General features: G+C 44.1%; 3 protein-coding genes across 3 annotated transcripts; all 3 read right to left on the bottom strand.

The window, feature by feature from the left end:
- LOC143831414 (olfactory receptor 13H1-like) lies at positions 1-1,119 on the bottom strand. Its single transcript, XM_077324410.1, has one exon. It carries the CDS (start codon positions 1,117-1,119, stop codon positions 187-189), a length of 933 nt encoding a protein of 310 aa, XP_077180525.1. The 3' UTR covers positions 1-186.
- A 5,046-nt stretch (positions 1,120-6,165) lies between these two features.
- LOC143831413 (olfactory receptor 13H1-like) lies at positions 6,166-7,579 on the bottom strand. The gene has a single exon (XM_077324409.1). It carries the CDS (start codon positions 7,471-7,473, stop codon positions 6,514-6,516), a length of 960 nt encoding a protein of 319 aa, XP_077180524.1. The 5' UTR covers positions 7,474-7,579; the 3' UTR covers positions 6,166-6,513.
- Positions 7,580-12,828: 5,249 nt separating this feature from the next.
- LOC143831412 (olfactory receptor 13H1-like) lies at positions 12,829-14,133 on the bottom strand. The gene has a single exon (XM_077324408.1). The coding sequence runs from the start codon at positions 14,125-14,127 to the stop codon at positions 13,165-13,167; it is 963 nt and encodes a 320-aa protein (XP_077180523.1). The 5' UTR covers positions 14,128-14,133; the 3' UTR covers positions 12,829-13,164.
- Positions 14,134-17,894: the final 3,761 nt, after the last annotated feature.

The following is a 17,894-nucleotide window of genomic DNA, read 5'->3' as shown; positions in this document are numbered from 1 at the left end:
ATCTCCAGAGCACATAGCAAAACATAGAATCATAGAATCAAAGAGTTGGAAGGGGCCATACAGGCCGTCTAGTCCAACCCCCTGCTCAATGCAGGATCAGCCCAAACATGGATGGATTGGTCAGATTTGATGATATTTTTGTATGAAAAGGTTACCATAAGACTAAGTATTATCCTGTGCTAATCTTTATTCTGACATTTTCCTACCAAACACTCTCCAAAAAGCTCCCTTCACCTCCCTGTTTCTCAAACTGTAGATCAGGGGATTGAGCATGGAAGTTAAGACGCCATACATTAGAGACATGACCTTATCTTGATCTGAGGAAGATTTTGGTTGGGGCTTCAAGTACATGATCATGATGCCACCATAAAAGACTCCGACCACAGTGAGGTGAGAACTACAAGTGGAGAAAGCCTTTTTGCGCCCTTGTGCGGAGCGAATGCGCAGGACAGCTAGGCCTATGCGCCCGTAGGTCACAACAATGAAGACGAAGGGTGCTAGCACATTAACAAGGGCAGAAAGCAGCAGGTAGAGATCATTAAGATGAATGTCAGAGCAGGCCAGTTTGAGGAACGATTGCAGCTCGCATGCAAAATGGTTAAGCATATTTCGTCCACAGAAGTTAGTTGGCTGCCACAGTATGTTGATCAAGGTATTCACTAAGGAATGGAACACACAGTAAGACACTAAACCACTACAAAGTCTCCAGCTCATGATCTGCGTATAGTGGAGTGGCCGGCATATCGCTGCAAAGCGGTCATATGCCATAACAGCCAGAAGAAGACATTCCATTATAACGAATGAGAGACCAACGTACATCTGGATCAAGCACTTGTTGAAGGAGATGGTAGGCATGTAAAAGAAACAGTTGACCATGGTTTCAGGAAGTGCATTGTTGGACAGGACGAAGTCTACTGAGGAGAGGATGCAAAGGAAGAAATACATGGGAGAATGAAGGTTGGAGTCAGCAATAATCAAGATGATCATGAGGCCATTCCCAAGAGTGCTTACGAGATATGCCATCAACATGAATGAAAAGAACACAGCCTGTGCTTGTGGGTGACCCGATAACCCGATCAAGATGAATTCAGTCACCATTGTCTCATTCGGGGTTTCCATAACATTCTCTGCTTTGTTCCTTCTGCAGGAAAAAAAAAGAGAGAGAAAAGGACGGGCAGAGCTGTTCTTTTTCACAAGACTGTAGAGTAGATGTTCCACACAAGGAATATTTTCCTAGTGGCACTCGCAGAGTTTTCATGAACTTACAATTTTTGGAAGGACTTTCTCTAGTTATTCTTGTAGTTCCTCAAGCCTGGAATACTGTAAACACCATTGAACTTAATGAGGCCCAAGTGTAACTCATTTTTTAGTTTATTAAGATCATCGATATAGATGAAGGGCATGTAAAGCACAGACTCTATTGTGGCCATGATAATAGATTAATACTGAACACATATCATGACTTTTACATTGGTTCTGTATTTAGATTCAGGTTTGATTCACTCATCACAGTAACTCTGGATCCAAATGACTCCCAGATTTTGAAATGCTTTCATGGACTGATATCTCTATTAGATCCAGGGCTGATCCTGCATTGAGCAGGGGGTTGGACTAGATGGCCTTTATGGCACCTTCCAACTCTATGATTCTATGATTCGTCGTAATCTTCCAGGTCTTTGACAAGGGCTACCTTTGAAGAATGCTGTGGCTCACCCAAAATCTTCACCAAGATGTGACAAGCTTCATATTACTACACCTGATCCTAACCATCTCCCTGAATCTGCTGGGCCATAATAACCTCTCTTCATTTCCTGTCTGTGGTGTTTGGCCATCCATCCCTGGAAATTGAGCAGCAAGCCCGGACTGTCCCTGCCATCTCTAGCTACAGCGTCACCAATTGGTCAATGGATGATTCCCAAAGTTAGAAGCATGCCTAGTGGGAAGCAAGAGAAAAATTTCCTTTTCTCTTTTTGTAACCAATGTATAACCCACTCTGTTGCTAGCACATTGACAAAGTACATCAGCACAGAAATACTGCAGCTCACCCAAAATCGTCACCAAGATTTGACAAGCTTCATTTTCCTGCAAACGATTCCCACCACTTCCCTGAATATGGCCAATCACAATAACAATAGAGTTGGAAGGGGCCATACAGGCCATCTAGTCCAACCCCCTGCTCAACGCAGGATCAGCCTCAGGCATCCAGGAGAAGTCTCTGTCCAGCCACTGCTTAGAATCATAGAATCATAGAGTTGGAAGGGGCCAGAAAGGCCACCTAGTCCCACCCCCTGCTCTACGCAGGATCAGCCCAAAGCATCCTAAAGCATCCAAGAAAAGTATGTATGCAACCTTTGCTTGAAGACTGCCAGTGAGGGGGAGCTCACCACCTCCTTAGGCAGCCTATTCCACTACTGAACTACTCTGACTGTGAAATTTTTTTCCCTGATATCTAGCCTATATCGTTGTACTTGTAGTTTACACCCATTACTGCGTGTCCTCTCCTCTGCAGCCAACGGAAACAGCATCCTGCCCTCCTCCAAGTGACAACCTTTCAAATACTTAAAGAGGGCTATCATGTCCCCTCTCAACCTCCTTTTCTCCAGGCTGAACATTCCCAAGTCCCTCAACCTATCTTCATAGGGCTTGGTCCCTTGGCCCCAGATCATCTTCGTCGCTCTCTGTTTGACCCTCCATTCCTGGACATTGAGCAGCAAACCTGGACTGTTCCTGCCCTATATAGCTACAGTCTTAGCAATCTAGCAGTCTCACAGTTAGGCATCTAGCCCTTAATGGGAAGCAGGAGAAAAAAGTCTTTTCTTCCAGGCCAGTAAGAAAACGGCGCTGAGAATGAAGAAAACACTTGCTCGGCAGGATGTTTGCTAGAAGTGAAGGCTCACGAACAAAACTGAATCAAAAATAGAACCATAGAGTTTGGAAGCGATCTCCGGAGTCCTCTAGTCCAACCCCCTGTACTGTGCAGGACACTCACAAATAGAATCATAGAATCATCGAATCATAGAGTTGGAAGGGGCCATACAGGCCATCTAGTCCAACCCCCTGCTTTACGCAGGATCAGCCCTAATAGATTTAGAGGCTAACCCAAATTTGGCCAAAGAAACAGCCTCTCATTGTCCCCTGGAAATGTATGGCTGTGAGGATGAACAGCATATTACTGTTGGTAATGGGGTTGGACTTACCTAGTGAGGTCCAGACCACGGGTGGGAATTCTTCAATATGTATTCTTCATTCCAAATTACAATATCCAGATCATAAGAACGCCTTTCACACCAGCAGCCTAGGCTTTCTTGTCAAGGCCAGAGCATATAACCAACTCTCTTCCTCTTCAGTGAGTATGCCCCCCAGTTGAAAGGTATTTTTGCAAAGGCCAGAGCTTGTTTCAGCCCAGGACTGATGTCTTAGGAGAGAGAGGTCTAGAAGGGTTGTGTTTGGTCAGGCGACAAGTGAAGCTGATCAGGTCTCCAGGATTGTGTAGAGCTTCAAAGCAGCAGGATGAAGGATGTGGAGAAAAGGTCCTTTTCAATGAAGCTCAAGGAAAAAATGCCTCATGTGGAACATATTAAGAGATCTGCTCTACATTTTTGTGAAACAGAACAGCTCTGCCAATTCCTGGGTCTAGAAGACTTGGAACCTGCTGTTCTAAAAACTGCAGGATTTGAGGTCCCCTTGGAATAGGAGACAGAATTCTTAAGTAGAACTCCTGGGGAATCACTAGACTAAACTGTAGACTCAAAGATTAATTGCTCTTTCATGTGAGGTCAAGTTTAAGAATACTATGGGGAACAGCGGATGTCAGGAAGACTTTGGTAAACATCACAATTCTCTCTGTGATTTGCTTCAGTGTCCTCAGCCATCATGAATCTGTAGGGAAGAGGATGAACCAGTTTCTGAAATAAAGTCCATCATCAGTTCTGGCTGATTCGTGGTTTATGAAGTGCACCGATGAATCTTGATGTATCTCATGGTGGACTTCAAGGTCCAGGGGGAAGAGGCCTGCTAAATTTGGAGCTCCATCGGATGCCTCAGCCCAGGGCTGCTTTGTCTTGTGGGTAGCCGGATGGGCAGCGGCCCCGTGCTTCGTGTACCAGAAGGTCATCGTGCAGGTTGCTCAAGGGGGGCAGTTGAAGCCAGTCCCAAGCTCACCCCCAGTCCTGATAGCTTTTCTGTGTGTGCCAGCTCAGGGCTGGATGCTACGGAAGACGATGGTTCTAATCAGCTTGTTATGTTTGTGTGGCCCTACATCAGGTCAAGATTGGACCCATGTGCCCAGGCAGGGGAGTGGCTTCTCCTTCCTTCTAGCCCTTCACTGGGAAAGGGGGGGTGTCTGGTACCCCCTCATTAACAGCAAGGTTGTGTGGGGGAGGTGGCTTGCATGTTTCCAACAGGTCGGCTGCTAAGTGTACCTCTGGGGCAAAGGGACAGGTGGGCAGCTCTTGTGGGTGCCTTGGTCATGGCAGGTGGTCCTGGGGTCACCGTTCTGTGGGTGGGATCCTTGTGTCACTACCCAGGTTTGGGTGAGGGGCTGATTGTATATAAATTGATTTTTTTTCCCCACGGGGAGGTGGTGCTGGAGTGGGACATGCTGCATGGCGAGCGGGTGCACCTGTAGAGGCTGGGCGTACAGCTGGAGGAGCTGCACCGCCGCTACCTGGAGCCTGAGGCTGCTGAGCTGCACCGCCACCTGGAGCGCCTGGTACAGAGACTGCACCATGCTGGAGGCGCTGCTGGAGTGGCTGGCAGCCAAGTACGGGCACCTGCAGGAGGAACGGCAACAGTGGTGGCGCCCCCTAGCCAAGCTGCTCACTCTGCCATGACCCCCATGAAAGGATCGTTCGACCCCCAAAGGGGTCCCAACCCCCAGGTTGAGAACCACTGATTTAAGTGGAAGCACTGCCACTAGGAACACACCAAGGTAAATCATCTTCCTTTCGAAAGTCCTGACTCTCACAGGAGAAGGCAAGAGGGTCAGGAGACAGTGTCTCTGCTGCTGGAGTTAAAACCTCCTAGTTCCTCTCCCCCAGATAGCTATGCTTGGGGTATATCCCAGTCTCTTTGTCTGCCCTGTCGCCTTTGCTGTGGCGCTACCCTGACAGGGTGGCTGTTTGGTTTTGGGTTTCTGCTATGGTTTTTGCATTTCTGCCACTGGAGCTAGGGTGGCCACTGATTGTGGCTATTTGAAGTCCACCAGGGACATTCCCGAGATCCTTGCCAATAAGATCCACAAGGAGATGGAGGTGGGCCTTGTCACCAGCGCGTATACTTCTCCCCATCCCAAATTTGAGGATGTCCCCTCTGGGTGTGGTGCTGAGAAAAGGAGGGTCCCATCATGCCTCACATATCCGGGGGTCAAGCTCGACTTGTTGCAGGGTATGTCCTAGTTGCCCTGGGATAATCAGGCCATGCTGTGCAAATTGCTAGCTGCCATGCCGTCCTGGTCAAAATGCACCCTGCCAGAGTTGAAGGCACCTAAACTTGGCCTGCAAGGTGGTGTCCCCGACGAGGGTGTTCCTGGCCAGGTTCTCAGCAGCAATGTCTTCACCTCACCATCATATTTGGATGACCTAAGTGGTCAAGGCTGACTTGGTGGTTTGGATTGAATTTCTGAGCAACTACATGATACTATAGTACACACAACGTTATTCACCATCTGGGATCTTTCATGAGAACATAGAGGCATCAAGAATCCAATTCCGACCCTACTTCCTTTCTGAGACAATATCACTTCAAGTTGACTTAGGATTCTCCCAGGAGCTGGTTTCATTGGTATTATTTCATGTCCATCTTGTTGAATACAATGCAATAGTTACTACATGAAAGAATACCCTCTTTTATGGAAGTCTCCAAGACATAGTTGGAGTCTCAGCAAGCAATAAATACTTGTCTATGTCTCGGTGCACTAAAGGCTGAATACCGAAGCCTATGATTGCCAGTCATAGTTAGCTTCCAAGCTGTGGCAAACATAGGCTAGCAGGCTTCTTCCAGTAGCTAAAGGACTTTTTATTAAGTAACAGTATTAAACTATGATCACATTGAAGAATGGCATTCAGGTACCCCAGAGGAGCATTCAGATCAGTAGGCATTAATCTGCTAGCCTTTAGTTTTTATTATTATTATTATTTTTATTATAATTAATAAATAACAGACTATCAACAGAAACACCCCACCAAAAACAAAATTCACCGCAGCACAACTCTGTAGCTTCAAAAACCTTTTGAATCGTGTAAACAATGTCCATTTCATCTATTACATTTCAACTGTTCATCATAGTTCCAAGTCACACATTACAACACTAGTTCCCATACCTTATAGTCTGAAAATGTCCTTAAGTAATTTGCCAAATCAAACCAAATTATAATGAAATCCTCAATTTTTCTCTCCCCTTGAATTACTTTAATGTTATTTCTTAACTTTTCCAACATCATAAACTGCCTAATTCTCTTTCGCCAATTATCTCATGAGATATTATCTGCGTTTTTCCAGTCAGGCATAAATCTGCTAGCCTTTAGGAGCCATGTTCCTTCCCATTATTCTCCCCAGAGCTTGCTTCACATCCTTGTTTCTCAAGCTGTAGATGATAGGATTGAGTGCAGGGGTAACCACTCCATAAACAATGGCAACAAATTTGTCCTGGTCTGAGGATCTGTTTTGTGGTCTCAAGTATATAGCCATAGCTGTGCCATAGAAGATCCCGACCACTGTGAGGTGGGAGCCACAAGTCGAGAAAGCCTTGCTCCAACCCTGTGCTGAACGGATCCTGAACACTGCCAGACAAATGCGTACATAGGTAGCCAGTATGAAGGAAAATGGTACTAGGAGAGTGAAAACACTGCTGCCTGACGTCAAGGCAGTATTGGCTGAAAGATCTGAGCACGCCAGTTTCACCATGGCCTGCACCTCACATATAAAATGGTCAATGACATTGTGGCCACACAGTCGGACCTTCATTGTGAAGGATGGTATGATGGCCAGAAAGAAAGGCAAGACCCAGCAAAAAGTCACCAACCAGCCACACTTCTTTCTGCTCATGATAAGGGTGTAGTGTAGAGGGCTGCATATAGCCACGTAACGGTCGTACGCCATGACAGCCAACAAAATGCATTCGGCCATGCCAAGGAAGAGGGAGGTGCGCATCTGGATGAAACACCTGGTGTTGGTGATGGTGGATCTTTCGGTGAAGCTGTGGGCCAGCATCTGTGGGATTGTGCTGGAAGTATAGCAGATATCCACAAGGGAGAGGTTTCCTAGGAAGAAGTACATGGGAGTGTGGAGGTGAGAATCAGCTATGATCAAAAGGAGAATGAGCCCATTCCCCAGAATGGTGATCAAGTAGAGGATAAAAAACACAACGAAGAGCACCAGCCTTGTATGGGGTTGGCTGGAGAGACCAGTCAGTAGGAAGATCTCTGGCTCAGTCTCATTATTGCTTGCAGAGACTGTGGAGCTACTTCTTCCCATGGTGTGCAATTATCTACAAGAACGGCAAAGTGGGAGCAAATGTTTTATTGCATACAAATGTAAAATACTGTCCTCCTAATTATTTCTGGTGGGATGGTGGCATACCTTTTGCTCCATCTACTCAGACTTCCAGTTGTTCTCCAAGTGTTAAAGTCGAGGTCTTTCATATTATGATCTACTGCCTCATCAGTCAAGATCCTGCAATGCACATCCGAGGAACACGAAACAGACAATGGCAATTCCTTTCAAAAGGATGACATCTTCTTTTTTAAACTGCAGATGCTCCAAGTTGAACCTGGGACCTTCTGCATGCCCAGAAAATGTGCAACCACTGAGTCACAGTCTGCCAACAGCCTATAGATGGGCATTTTTTATGTGACGGTACCAAATCTAAGAAAAGAATCTTTCATTTATGATAACATAAATGAATGATAACACAGTGCATTGAATAAAAGTAACATCTTTTTCATTTCTTCAAGAGCCAGTAGTTTCATTTCAACGGAAGATCGGTGATGGTTGCTTGTTTGTCCTCAACTGCTTGTTGTCCTCAACTGCTTGGTCTTCAGTTTTGGCTCATGGTTGAGCAGAAAGTTTCAGGTTTTGACACAGCTGTGTCCAATTAAAAAATCTGGCAGTAGGTGATATGAAATACCTCTGCCTGAGACCCTGGAGAACAGTCTGAGTAGACAATACTGATTTAGATAGACCAAGGGGGTGGCAGGTTACAATGAGTGAGTGATAGGGTTGTGACTGCCCTGCATAATGTAGGGGGTTGGACTAGATGACTCAGGAGTTCCCTTCCAACTCTTCTATTATATGATTCTATTATTCAGTATAAGGCAGTTTCATGTGTTCACCTCTTTAAAAAGGTAAAGGTTTCCCCTGTGCAAGCACCGGATCATGTCTGACCCTTGGGGTGACGCCCTCTAGCGTTTTCATGGCAGACTCAATACAGGGTGGTTTGCCAGTGCCTTCCCCAGTCATTACCATTTACCCCCCAGCAAACTGGGTAGTCATTTTACCAACCTCAGAAGGATGGAAACCTTGAGCCGGCTGCTGGGATTGAACTCCCAGCCTCATGGGAAGAGCTTTCAGACTGCATGTCTGCTGCATTACCACTCTGTGCCACAAGAGGCTCTGTTCATCTCTTTATTCAATAATAAACTTGAATATAACTTTAAGAACTGCTTATCGTTGGCTTCTGTTCTTCCAAAGTTTCATCAATATTGTAACATAAAGCACCGACATGTCTCTGTGGGGTTTGGGAATTATATCAATGCTTTGACCATGGAATTGTTTCACATAGGCATTTGCTCAGTTATATATTTTCATGGTATTCCTATCACATATTGGTTGAATTAAATATCTTCATTCTGTTATATTTGTGTTTGTGTTTTGAGTTTGGATCAGAGTCTTTCTTCTGCTACCGTCCAAACTGGTTCTTTGGAGTTTGTACATTACTAGAAACTATGAGGGAATGGATTCTCAGATCATGGGCATACAATCAGGTATTGTTATAATAAGCGAAAGTCCTTCTCACAATTATTTCCATATTTTTGTCCTGGCTACTTGCTAAACAATTGTTCTTCTATGTTCTGAAGCCAAGAGAACAATTATTTATTTTTAAACCATTCCCTTTAATCTAAAATGACATCAGTCTCATACATAGTTCTTCTGATTGGATGCTGCCCAAAAGAGACTGAAATACACCTTGTGGTTACCAAGATAGAGTTGATTCACTCTACACGGCATCTGTACAGTAACAGAATATACAAGTAGACATTCTGAGAAAAGTATTTCCTTATGTACAAACATTTCTTATCCCAACATACTACTAACCCGCAGCTGCAGCTCCATCTTTTCATCTTCCACCCTTTAACTGAACACTATTGTTTTCTAAGAAGGTCATCTATGTAGGAATGATCAGCTATGTCTAGCTGCATTAAATTTTAGTTTCAGGTTTGCCCTCTGATTCTTACCGTCGCCTTCCCTTTCCTCTCCCCACAACAGACACCCTATGAAGGAGGTGAGGCTGAGAGAGCCCTGATATTACTGCTCGGTCAGTAGCTTTATTAGTGCTGTGGCGAGCCCAAGGTTGCATGTGGGGGAGTGCAGAATCGAACCCGGCTTCGCCAAACTGGTTGATTGGCATCCACTTTACATGTACATGAGGATGAACAGTGGTTTCAAACGAGGACAGGTACGGCAACGTAATTGCACTAATTGAGGGTCATATGATCATTCCTTGCCACATTTTAATTATTAAATTTTCTAATACTGAATGTCAAGCACCCTTCTGTGATTAACTGAGTGCTGTCCATTCCTTTGTTTCCCCCCATCCCCATTATTTGTTTTCTGTATTTTGCCTATTCTAAGATGGAGATCAATTGGCACGGGATAGAAAGAAGAGCATAGAGAAGGGACATGATTCTTGGAAATACTCCTCAGTGAGACATGATTAGAAGTTCAGTTGTTTTGAAGGAATTGGACTTGCATCTTAGTTCTGCGTTTTCTATTTCCTTAATAAGCATTTGCTGTGAAGCACAATAGGGAAGAAAGAACCATAAATGACTCACCTGATCTTCTGATCTTTCAGCAAACATTAATCTTCAGCGAAACGCATTGTTCACTGGCTTTTGATGGACCTGGATCTAGTAGCATTTTAGGGACATTTGTAAGTAAATGTAAGTCATAGAATCATAGAATCATAGAATCATAGAGTTGGAAGGGGCCATACAAGCCATCAAGTCCAACCCCCTGCTCAACGCAGGATCAGCCCAAAGCATCCTAAAGCATCCTAAATCCATCTTAAATAATCATGCAGAGGATTAGGATAGTCTGCATTTTTTAAAAAAACCCTCTTCATCTGATTGCACCAGACTAAGAAAAAAAGACGACATAAAATATATGAAAAATGTATGATCCGACTCCCTTAGATTAATAGCTCAGCATATTCCAATGACAAATTAAAAGTTTAGTCAAAACGAATCAAGTATTTCACCTGCTATGTAATAGTCATACCTCCTTTAATAGGAGGTCTGGAGGTCTCTAAACACTCCTCTATTTCTGGGAACGGTTATGGTAAATATTTCTCCTTATATGTCAAGTGCAAAGTCAGATTTGGACAGTTTTAAAGCTACAGTCCTGCCTACATTAATTTGCCTTATGGGCAAGCCCTGGTGAATGTCGCAAGGTTTACAGCAGAGCAGATAATCATAGGATTGAGTTGCATCTAACTTGATTGCTAATCAACCTATTGGTATGGCTAGAAAATTATTTCTAAAACTCCCACTTCCAATTATAACTTCATAAGTGTTTATCAGCTGCATTGATACCGGTGAGTTTTTGAATTCTCACAAGGAGGAGGAGGAGGAGGAGAAGGAGGAGGAGAAGGAGGAGGAGGAGGAGGAGGAGAAGGAGGATTATGCTGGCCCCTGAGAATAGGTCACCAATATGCAACAGTACAATCCATCACAAAGCACCACATCAAATGAACTCTGTTGGGTTAACTTGAATTCATTTAATAAGTTGCTTTGCAATGCTCATCAGTCAGGGAGGAGCAGAACAGCTGCAAAGCTCTTCTCCCAAACCATTTGGGGTTGTGGATCAGTGATGCAGTGATGCAGCATCTTCTTGCCACCCAGAACATCCCAGGTTCAATCCCCAGTATCTCCATCTAAAAGATCTGGCAGGAGGTGACGTGAAAAACCTCCCACTGAAACCCTGGAGAGCTGCTGACAGCATCTGACAGCTTCTCCAATGTTGTGGCGGCTGTGGTCTTCACCCACATGGGCCTTATCACCAAGAAGGAGCCAGTCTACCACATACTGGTCTCCTGTGACCACCAGAGCATCTTCATAGACCACATGACCATGTTCCCAGATAGGATCCATCTTGCACTTGAGGCAGCCACATGCCCATGCCAGCAGTTGGGTGGACTCTCTTCTTCTCAGCCATCAATGGAAGTAAACATACAAATGGTGGCCCACCAATGATGCCAGCAGCCTCCACTGTTTTATGGGGGTGCCACTGGCCACCCGTGGCTGTCCCTCTTCCAGAAAGTCAAAATTGCCAGCCTTGGTACAACGTTCAGGTAGCTGGGATTTTTATGGCCATAGCAGGTCACTATAGGGAGATGCCCAGATAGGTATATTCACAGTATATTCAGGAACCATTTGTTTTTGAAGAAATGTGATATCGTTTTTTCATGGAGCTGGATCTAATAGTCTTTATGAGACCTTTCCCATAGGATGTGAGATCCTATCTATATTCCTAGAGACACATGGGCATTTCCAAATCCCCCCTTGGGTTTTTGTGAGGACAATACTAAACTGAGGAACATATGTGTGTGTGTAAAGTGTCACCAAGTTACAGTGAACTTAAGGCCATGCCAGCCTAGGGTTTTCAAGGCAAGTGAAAAGCAGAGGTGGTTGGCCAAGCCCTTCCTCTGCAGAGTCTTCCATGGAGGACTCCCTTCCAAGTACCAAACCTGTTTGCCCCCTTCACACACACACACTCTCTGGCATTAGTCATAAGATAGTCTTTCAAAACAGGCAATGTGAGAATAATCAGTTTAGGTCACCGTAATAACATCAGTTTCATGACTTTGTCAATTAATAACAGAATCCTAGAATTGGAAGGGACCTCAAGGGTCATCTAGTCAAACCCCTGCACAATGCAGGAACTCACAACAGCCTGCCTACCCATAGTGACCCCAATTCTATGCACAAGTGATCCTCCCACCACCAAATATCTCTAGAATCCAGCCTAGCCTGGAGGGGATTCACAATTAGCAATTCCATGGCTATGCAAGGAAGGGTTACAAGAGACAAACACCAACACAATCCCTTGCTGCCCACCCACCCGCAATCTGCCTCCATTCATAAAATCAGCATTTCAATTCCAAGGGCAGCCTTCAATTATACGTCCATTTAATTCACTCGCACCTTTTGTCTAATTGGAATAAGCACTTGATTGTTACTTGGAGCAGTGCAGAATAGATCTCCAGAGCACATGGAAAATATGGATGGATTGGTCATCAGATTTGATGATATTTTTTGTCTGAAAAGGCTACCATAAGAAGAAGTGTTATCCTGGGCTACTGTTTATTTTGACGTTTTCTTACCAAACACTCTCCAAAAAGCTCCCTTCACATCCCTGATTCTCAAATTGCAGATCAGTGGATTAAGCATGGAATTCTAGACCCCATACATTAAAGATCTGACCTTATCTTGAAGATTTTGGTTGGGGCTTCAAGTACATGGTCTTGAGGTTACCATAAAAAAAAAAACACCCGACCACAGTCAGGTGAGAACTACTGGTAGAGAAAGACTTTGCGACCCTGTGTGAAGCAAATGCGCAGGACAGCTAGGCCTATGTGCCCGTAGGTTACAACAATGAATGCAAATCATAGAATCAAAGAATCATAGAATCATAGAGTTGGAAGGGGCCATACTGGCCATCTAGTCCAACCCCCTGCTCAACTCAGGATTAGCCCTAAGCATCCAAAGGATGATACTGCATCAATGAGGCTGGAAAGTTGCATGAAGAGTTCACTCACATGAGTGTCAGAGCAGGCCAGTTTGAGAAACGATTGTAACTCACATTCAAAACAGTTTAAGATCTTTTGGCATTAAAAAAATGGCATTCAGGTACCCCAAAGGAGCATTCAGATCAGTAGACATAAATCGGCTAGCCTTTAGGAGCCATGTTTCTTCTCATTATTCTCCCCAGAGCTTGCTTCACATCCTTGTTTCTCAAGCTGTAGATGATAGGATTGAGTGCAGGGGTAACCACTCCATAAACAATGGCAATAAATTTGTCCTGGTCTGAGGATCTGTTTTGTGGTCTCAAGTACATAGCCATAGCTGTGCCATAGAAGATCCCGACCACTGTGAGGTGGGAGCCACAAGTCGAGAAAGCCTTGCTCCAACCCTGTGTTGAACGGATCCTGAACACTGCCAGAGAAATGCGTACATAGGTCACCAGGATGAAGCCGAATGGTACGAGGAGAGTGAAAACACTGCTGCCTGATGTAAAGCCATTGTTGGTTGATAGATCTGAGCATGCCAATTTGACAATGGCCTGCACCTCACATACAAAATGGTCAATGACGTTGTGGCCACACAGTTCGATCTTCATTGTGAAGGATGGTATGATGGCCAGAAAGAAAGGCAAGACCCAGCAAAAAGTCACCAACCAGCCACACTTCTTTCTGCTCATGATAAGGGTGTAGTGTAGAGGGCTGCATATAGCTACGTAACGGTCGTACGCCATGACAGCCAACAAAATGCATTCGGCCATGCCAAGGAAGAGGGAGGTGCACATCTGGATGAAACACCTGGTGTTGGTGATGGTGGGTCTTTTGGTGAAGCTGTGGGCCAGCATCTGTGGGACTGTGCTGGAAGTATAGCAGATATCCACAAGGGAGAGGTTTCCTAGGAAGAAGTACATGGGAGTGTGGAGGTGAGAATCAGTTATGATCAAAATGAGAATGAGCCCATTCCCCAGAATGGTGATCAAGTAGAGGATAAAAAACACAACGAAGAGCACCAGCCGTGTATGGGGTTGGCTGGAGAGACCAGTCAGTAGGAAGATCTCTGGCTCAGTCGCATTATTGCTTGCAGAGTCAGTGGAGGTAATTCTTCCCATCATGTCCAATTATCTACAAGAAAGGCAAAGTGGGAGCAAATGTTCTATTAGTTCAAATTTGATATAATGTCCTAATTATTTCTAGTGGGCTGGTAGCATAGCTTTTGCTCCAATCCTACTTGTTTGCTTGCTAAATTCACTCCAGTATGATGGGGTTGTGGGAACATAGATTCCCAACCAGAGTTCCATAGACCCCCAGAGGTCCGGGGGAGTGCCATATGGGGGTCTGTGGGCTTTCCCCTCCTACCTGAGTTTTAGCTCAGTGGTAGAGCAAAAGGTTTCATGTTCAGTCCCTCCTGTTTCCACTAAAAAGATCTGGCAATTGGTGATGTGAAATACCGCTGTTTGAGACCCTGGAGAACAGTCCTAATAGAAAATTCTGAGTAGACAATACATGTTGAGATTGACCAAGGGGGTGGTAGTGTAGAGTCAGTGAGCTATAGGGTTGTGAGTGTCCTGCATAACGCAGTGGGTTGGACTAAATGACCCAGGATGTCCCTTCCAACTCTATGATTCTATGATTCAGTATAAAGCAGTTTCATGTATTCATCTCTCTATTCAATAATAAACATGATTATTAGTTTTAGAATTGCTTATCGTTTGCTTCTGTTCTTCCGAAGTTTCATCAATATTCTTTCATAAAGCACCTACATGCCTCTGGGGGCATGGGATTTATATCAATGCTTTGACCAAGTAATTGTTTAACATAGGCATTTTCTCAGTTATATAGTTTCCTGCTGTTTCAATCACATATTGGTTGAATTAAGTACCTTCATTCTGTTATATTTATGATTTTGTTCTGAATTTAGATCAGGGGCTTTCTTCTGTTATGCTCCATTCCAATCACTGTGCCACACTTTGGAGTTTGTACATTACTGGAAATGTAGAGGAATTTATTCTCAGATCACAGGTATACAATCAGGTATTGTTATAATAAGCTAAAGTCCTTCTCACAATTCTTTCCATGTTTCTTCCCTGGCTACTAGCTACACAATTGTCCTTCTGTGATCTGAAGCCAAGAGAACTTGAATAAAAATTATTTATTTTTAAACCATTCCCTTTAATTTAAATGACATCAGTCTCATAAATAGTTCTTCTGATTGGACACTGCACAAAAGAGACCAAAATACACCACTTGTGATTACCTAGATAGATTTGATTCACTCTACAAGGCTTCTGTACAGTAACAGAATATACAAGTAGGCATTCTGAGAAAAGTATTTCCTTATGTACAAACATTTCTTGTCTCAATTGCTACTAACCAGCAGCTGCAGCTCCAGCATTTCATCAACTCTGCCTCCACGACCCATTAATTGAACACTAACCATTATTTTCTAAGAAGGTCATCTATGTAGGAATGATCTGCTAAGTCTTGCTGCGTTAAGTTTTGGTTTCAGGTTTGCCTTTCGTTGTTTCAATACCTAAACTTACCTCTATGCTTACTTTTATTTTGCTTGTGTTTTATTTATATCCCTCTTGGCTCGCTGACTGAGGATTCAAAGTGACTTTTCAGATCGTTCACCTCACCTCCACTTAATTTTATCAAGAACAACATGGTGAAGATAGATTAGGGTTAGAGGCTGTGATATGTCCAGATCACCTGGAGGGCTTCCTTGGTGAGGCAATGGATTCTAGCCATGTCATTCTACTTTGGCAGTCTGAACATCACACCACACCAGTCTTACACTAACTCCATATGCCTTATATTTACAAAGGTAAGTGAAAACATTCCTACAAAATCATAGAAGGTTTTATCAAACAAAAGAGAAGGGACAGTATTCTTGGAAATACTCCTCAGTCAGACATAATTAGAAGTTCAGCTGCTTTGAAGGAATTGGACTTGCATCTTAATTCTGTGTTTTCCATTTCTCTAATAAACATATATTGTGAAGCACAATGGAGAAGAGAGAACCATAAATGACTCACCTGATCTTCTGACCTTTCAGGAAACATTCCTCTTCAGAGAAACTCATTGATCTCCGGCCCTTGATGGAGCTGGATCTTGTAGCATTTTAGGGACTTTTCTAACTACATGTAAGTCCATCTCAAGTAATCATGCAGAGGATTAGAATTGTCTGCATTAAAACAAAAACAGCCAAACTCTTCGTCTGATTGCACCAGGCTAAGAAATAAAAAAGACAACATAAAATAAAATACATGAAAAATGTATGATCCAACTCCCGTAGATGAATAGCTCAATGTATTCCAATGACAACTTAAAAGTTTAGTCCAAATGAATCAAGTATTTCACCTGCTATGTAATAGTCAAAACTCATTTAACATGACAATTTCTATCGGCAGGTTTCAACACTCCACTAATTCTGGGAATGGTTGTGGTTATAAATGGTAAATATCTTCTCCTTAAATGTCAACTGCAAAATCAGATTAGGACAGTTTTACAGTCCTGCCTACACTCATCTGCTCTATGGGCAAGCCCTAGTGAATGCTGCAAGGTTTACATCAGAGCAAACAAGCGTAGGATTGAGTTGCATCCAACTGAATTGCTAATCAACCTAGTGGTATGAGTAGAAAATGATTTCTAAAACTCCCACTTCCAATTATAACTTCCTAAGCATTTATCAGCTGTCTCGATACCAGTGAGTTTTTCAAGTTTCACCAGGAGGAGGAGGAGGATTATGCCGGCCCCTGAGGATATTGTCCCCAATATGCAACAGTACAATCTTCCACGTAGCACCACATCAAATGAACTCTGTTGGGTTTACTTGAATTCACAAGTTGCTTTGCAGTGTTGGTCAGCCAGGGAGGAGCTGAACAGCTGCAAAGCAGTGGCCTCTTCTCCCAAACCATTTGGGGCTATGGCTTGGTGGTGGAGCATCTTCTTGGCGTGCAGAACATCCCAGGTTCGATCACCAGTATCTCCAGCTAAAAGACCTGGCAGGAGGTGATGTGAAAAACCTCTGCCTGAGACCCTGGAGAGCTGCTGACAGCATCTGGCAGCTTCTCCAACATCATGGTGGCTGTGGTCTGCTCTTACATAGGCCTCATTACCCCCCAAAAGGAGCCACTCTACCAGTTCCAGGGCTCCTGTGAATACCACAGGATCTTCATCGACCTCGTGGACAAATTCCCAGATAGAGTCCATCTGGCACTCGAGGCAGCCACATGCCTATGCCAACAGTTGGATGGATTCTCATTTTGTCAGCTATCAGGAGGAGTAATTGTACCAATGGTGGCCCAACAATGATGCCAGCTGGTTTATAGTCCAGCTGACTCCCAACATGGCAACCTCCCAACAGAACATGCCTCGATTTGGTTCTCTTTGGTATTGCTGGGATGGCCTGTTGGCTGGGAGGAAGCCAAAATTGCCCGGCAGTGGTACAGGGTTCAGGTAGCTAGGGTCCTGATGGCCATAACTGGTCACCTTAGGGAAATGCCCAGACACGTATATTCACAGTCTTCTGACCATTTAGGAATTTTCACCCCCCGAGAAATGTGTTATTGTTTTTTCATGGAGCTGGTTCTAGTCTTTATGAGACATTTCCCATAGAATGTAAGATTCTATCTATTTCCCTGCAGACACAAAGATATTTTCAAATTTTGAGGACAATACCAAAGTGAGGAATGTAAATGTGTGTCACAAAAGTGTCACAAAATTGTAGCCAACTTATGGCAAACCCAGCCTGGGGTTTTCAAGGCAAGCGAAAAGCAGAGGTGGTTGGCCAAGTCCTTCCTCTGTAGAGTCTTCCATGGAGGCCTCCTTTCCAAGTACCGAACCTGTTTGCCTCTGAGATGCCCTCTTCACACACTTT

This window comes from Paroedura picta, chromosome 3 (genome assembly GCF_049243985.1).
Source record: "Paroedura picta isolate Pp20150507F chromosome 3, Ppicta_v3.0, whole genome shotgun sequence".
NCBI lineage: Eukaryota > Metazoa > Chordata > Lepidosauria > Squamata > Gekkonidae > Paroedura > Paroedura picta.
The sequence above is the reverse complement of the archived record's forward strand: the minus strand, read 5'-3'. Positions and strand labels throughout refer to the sequence as shown.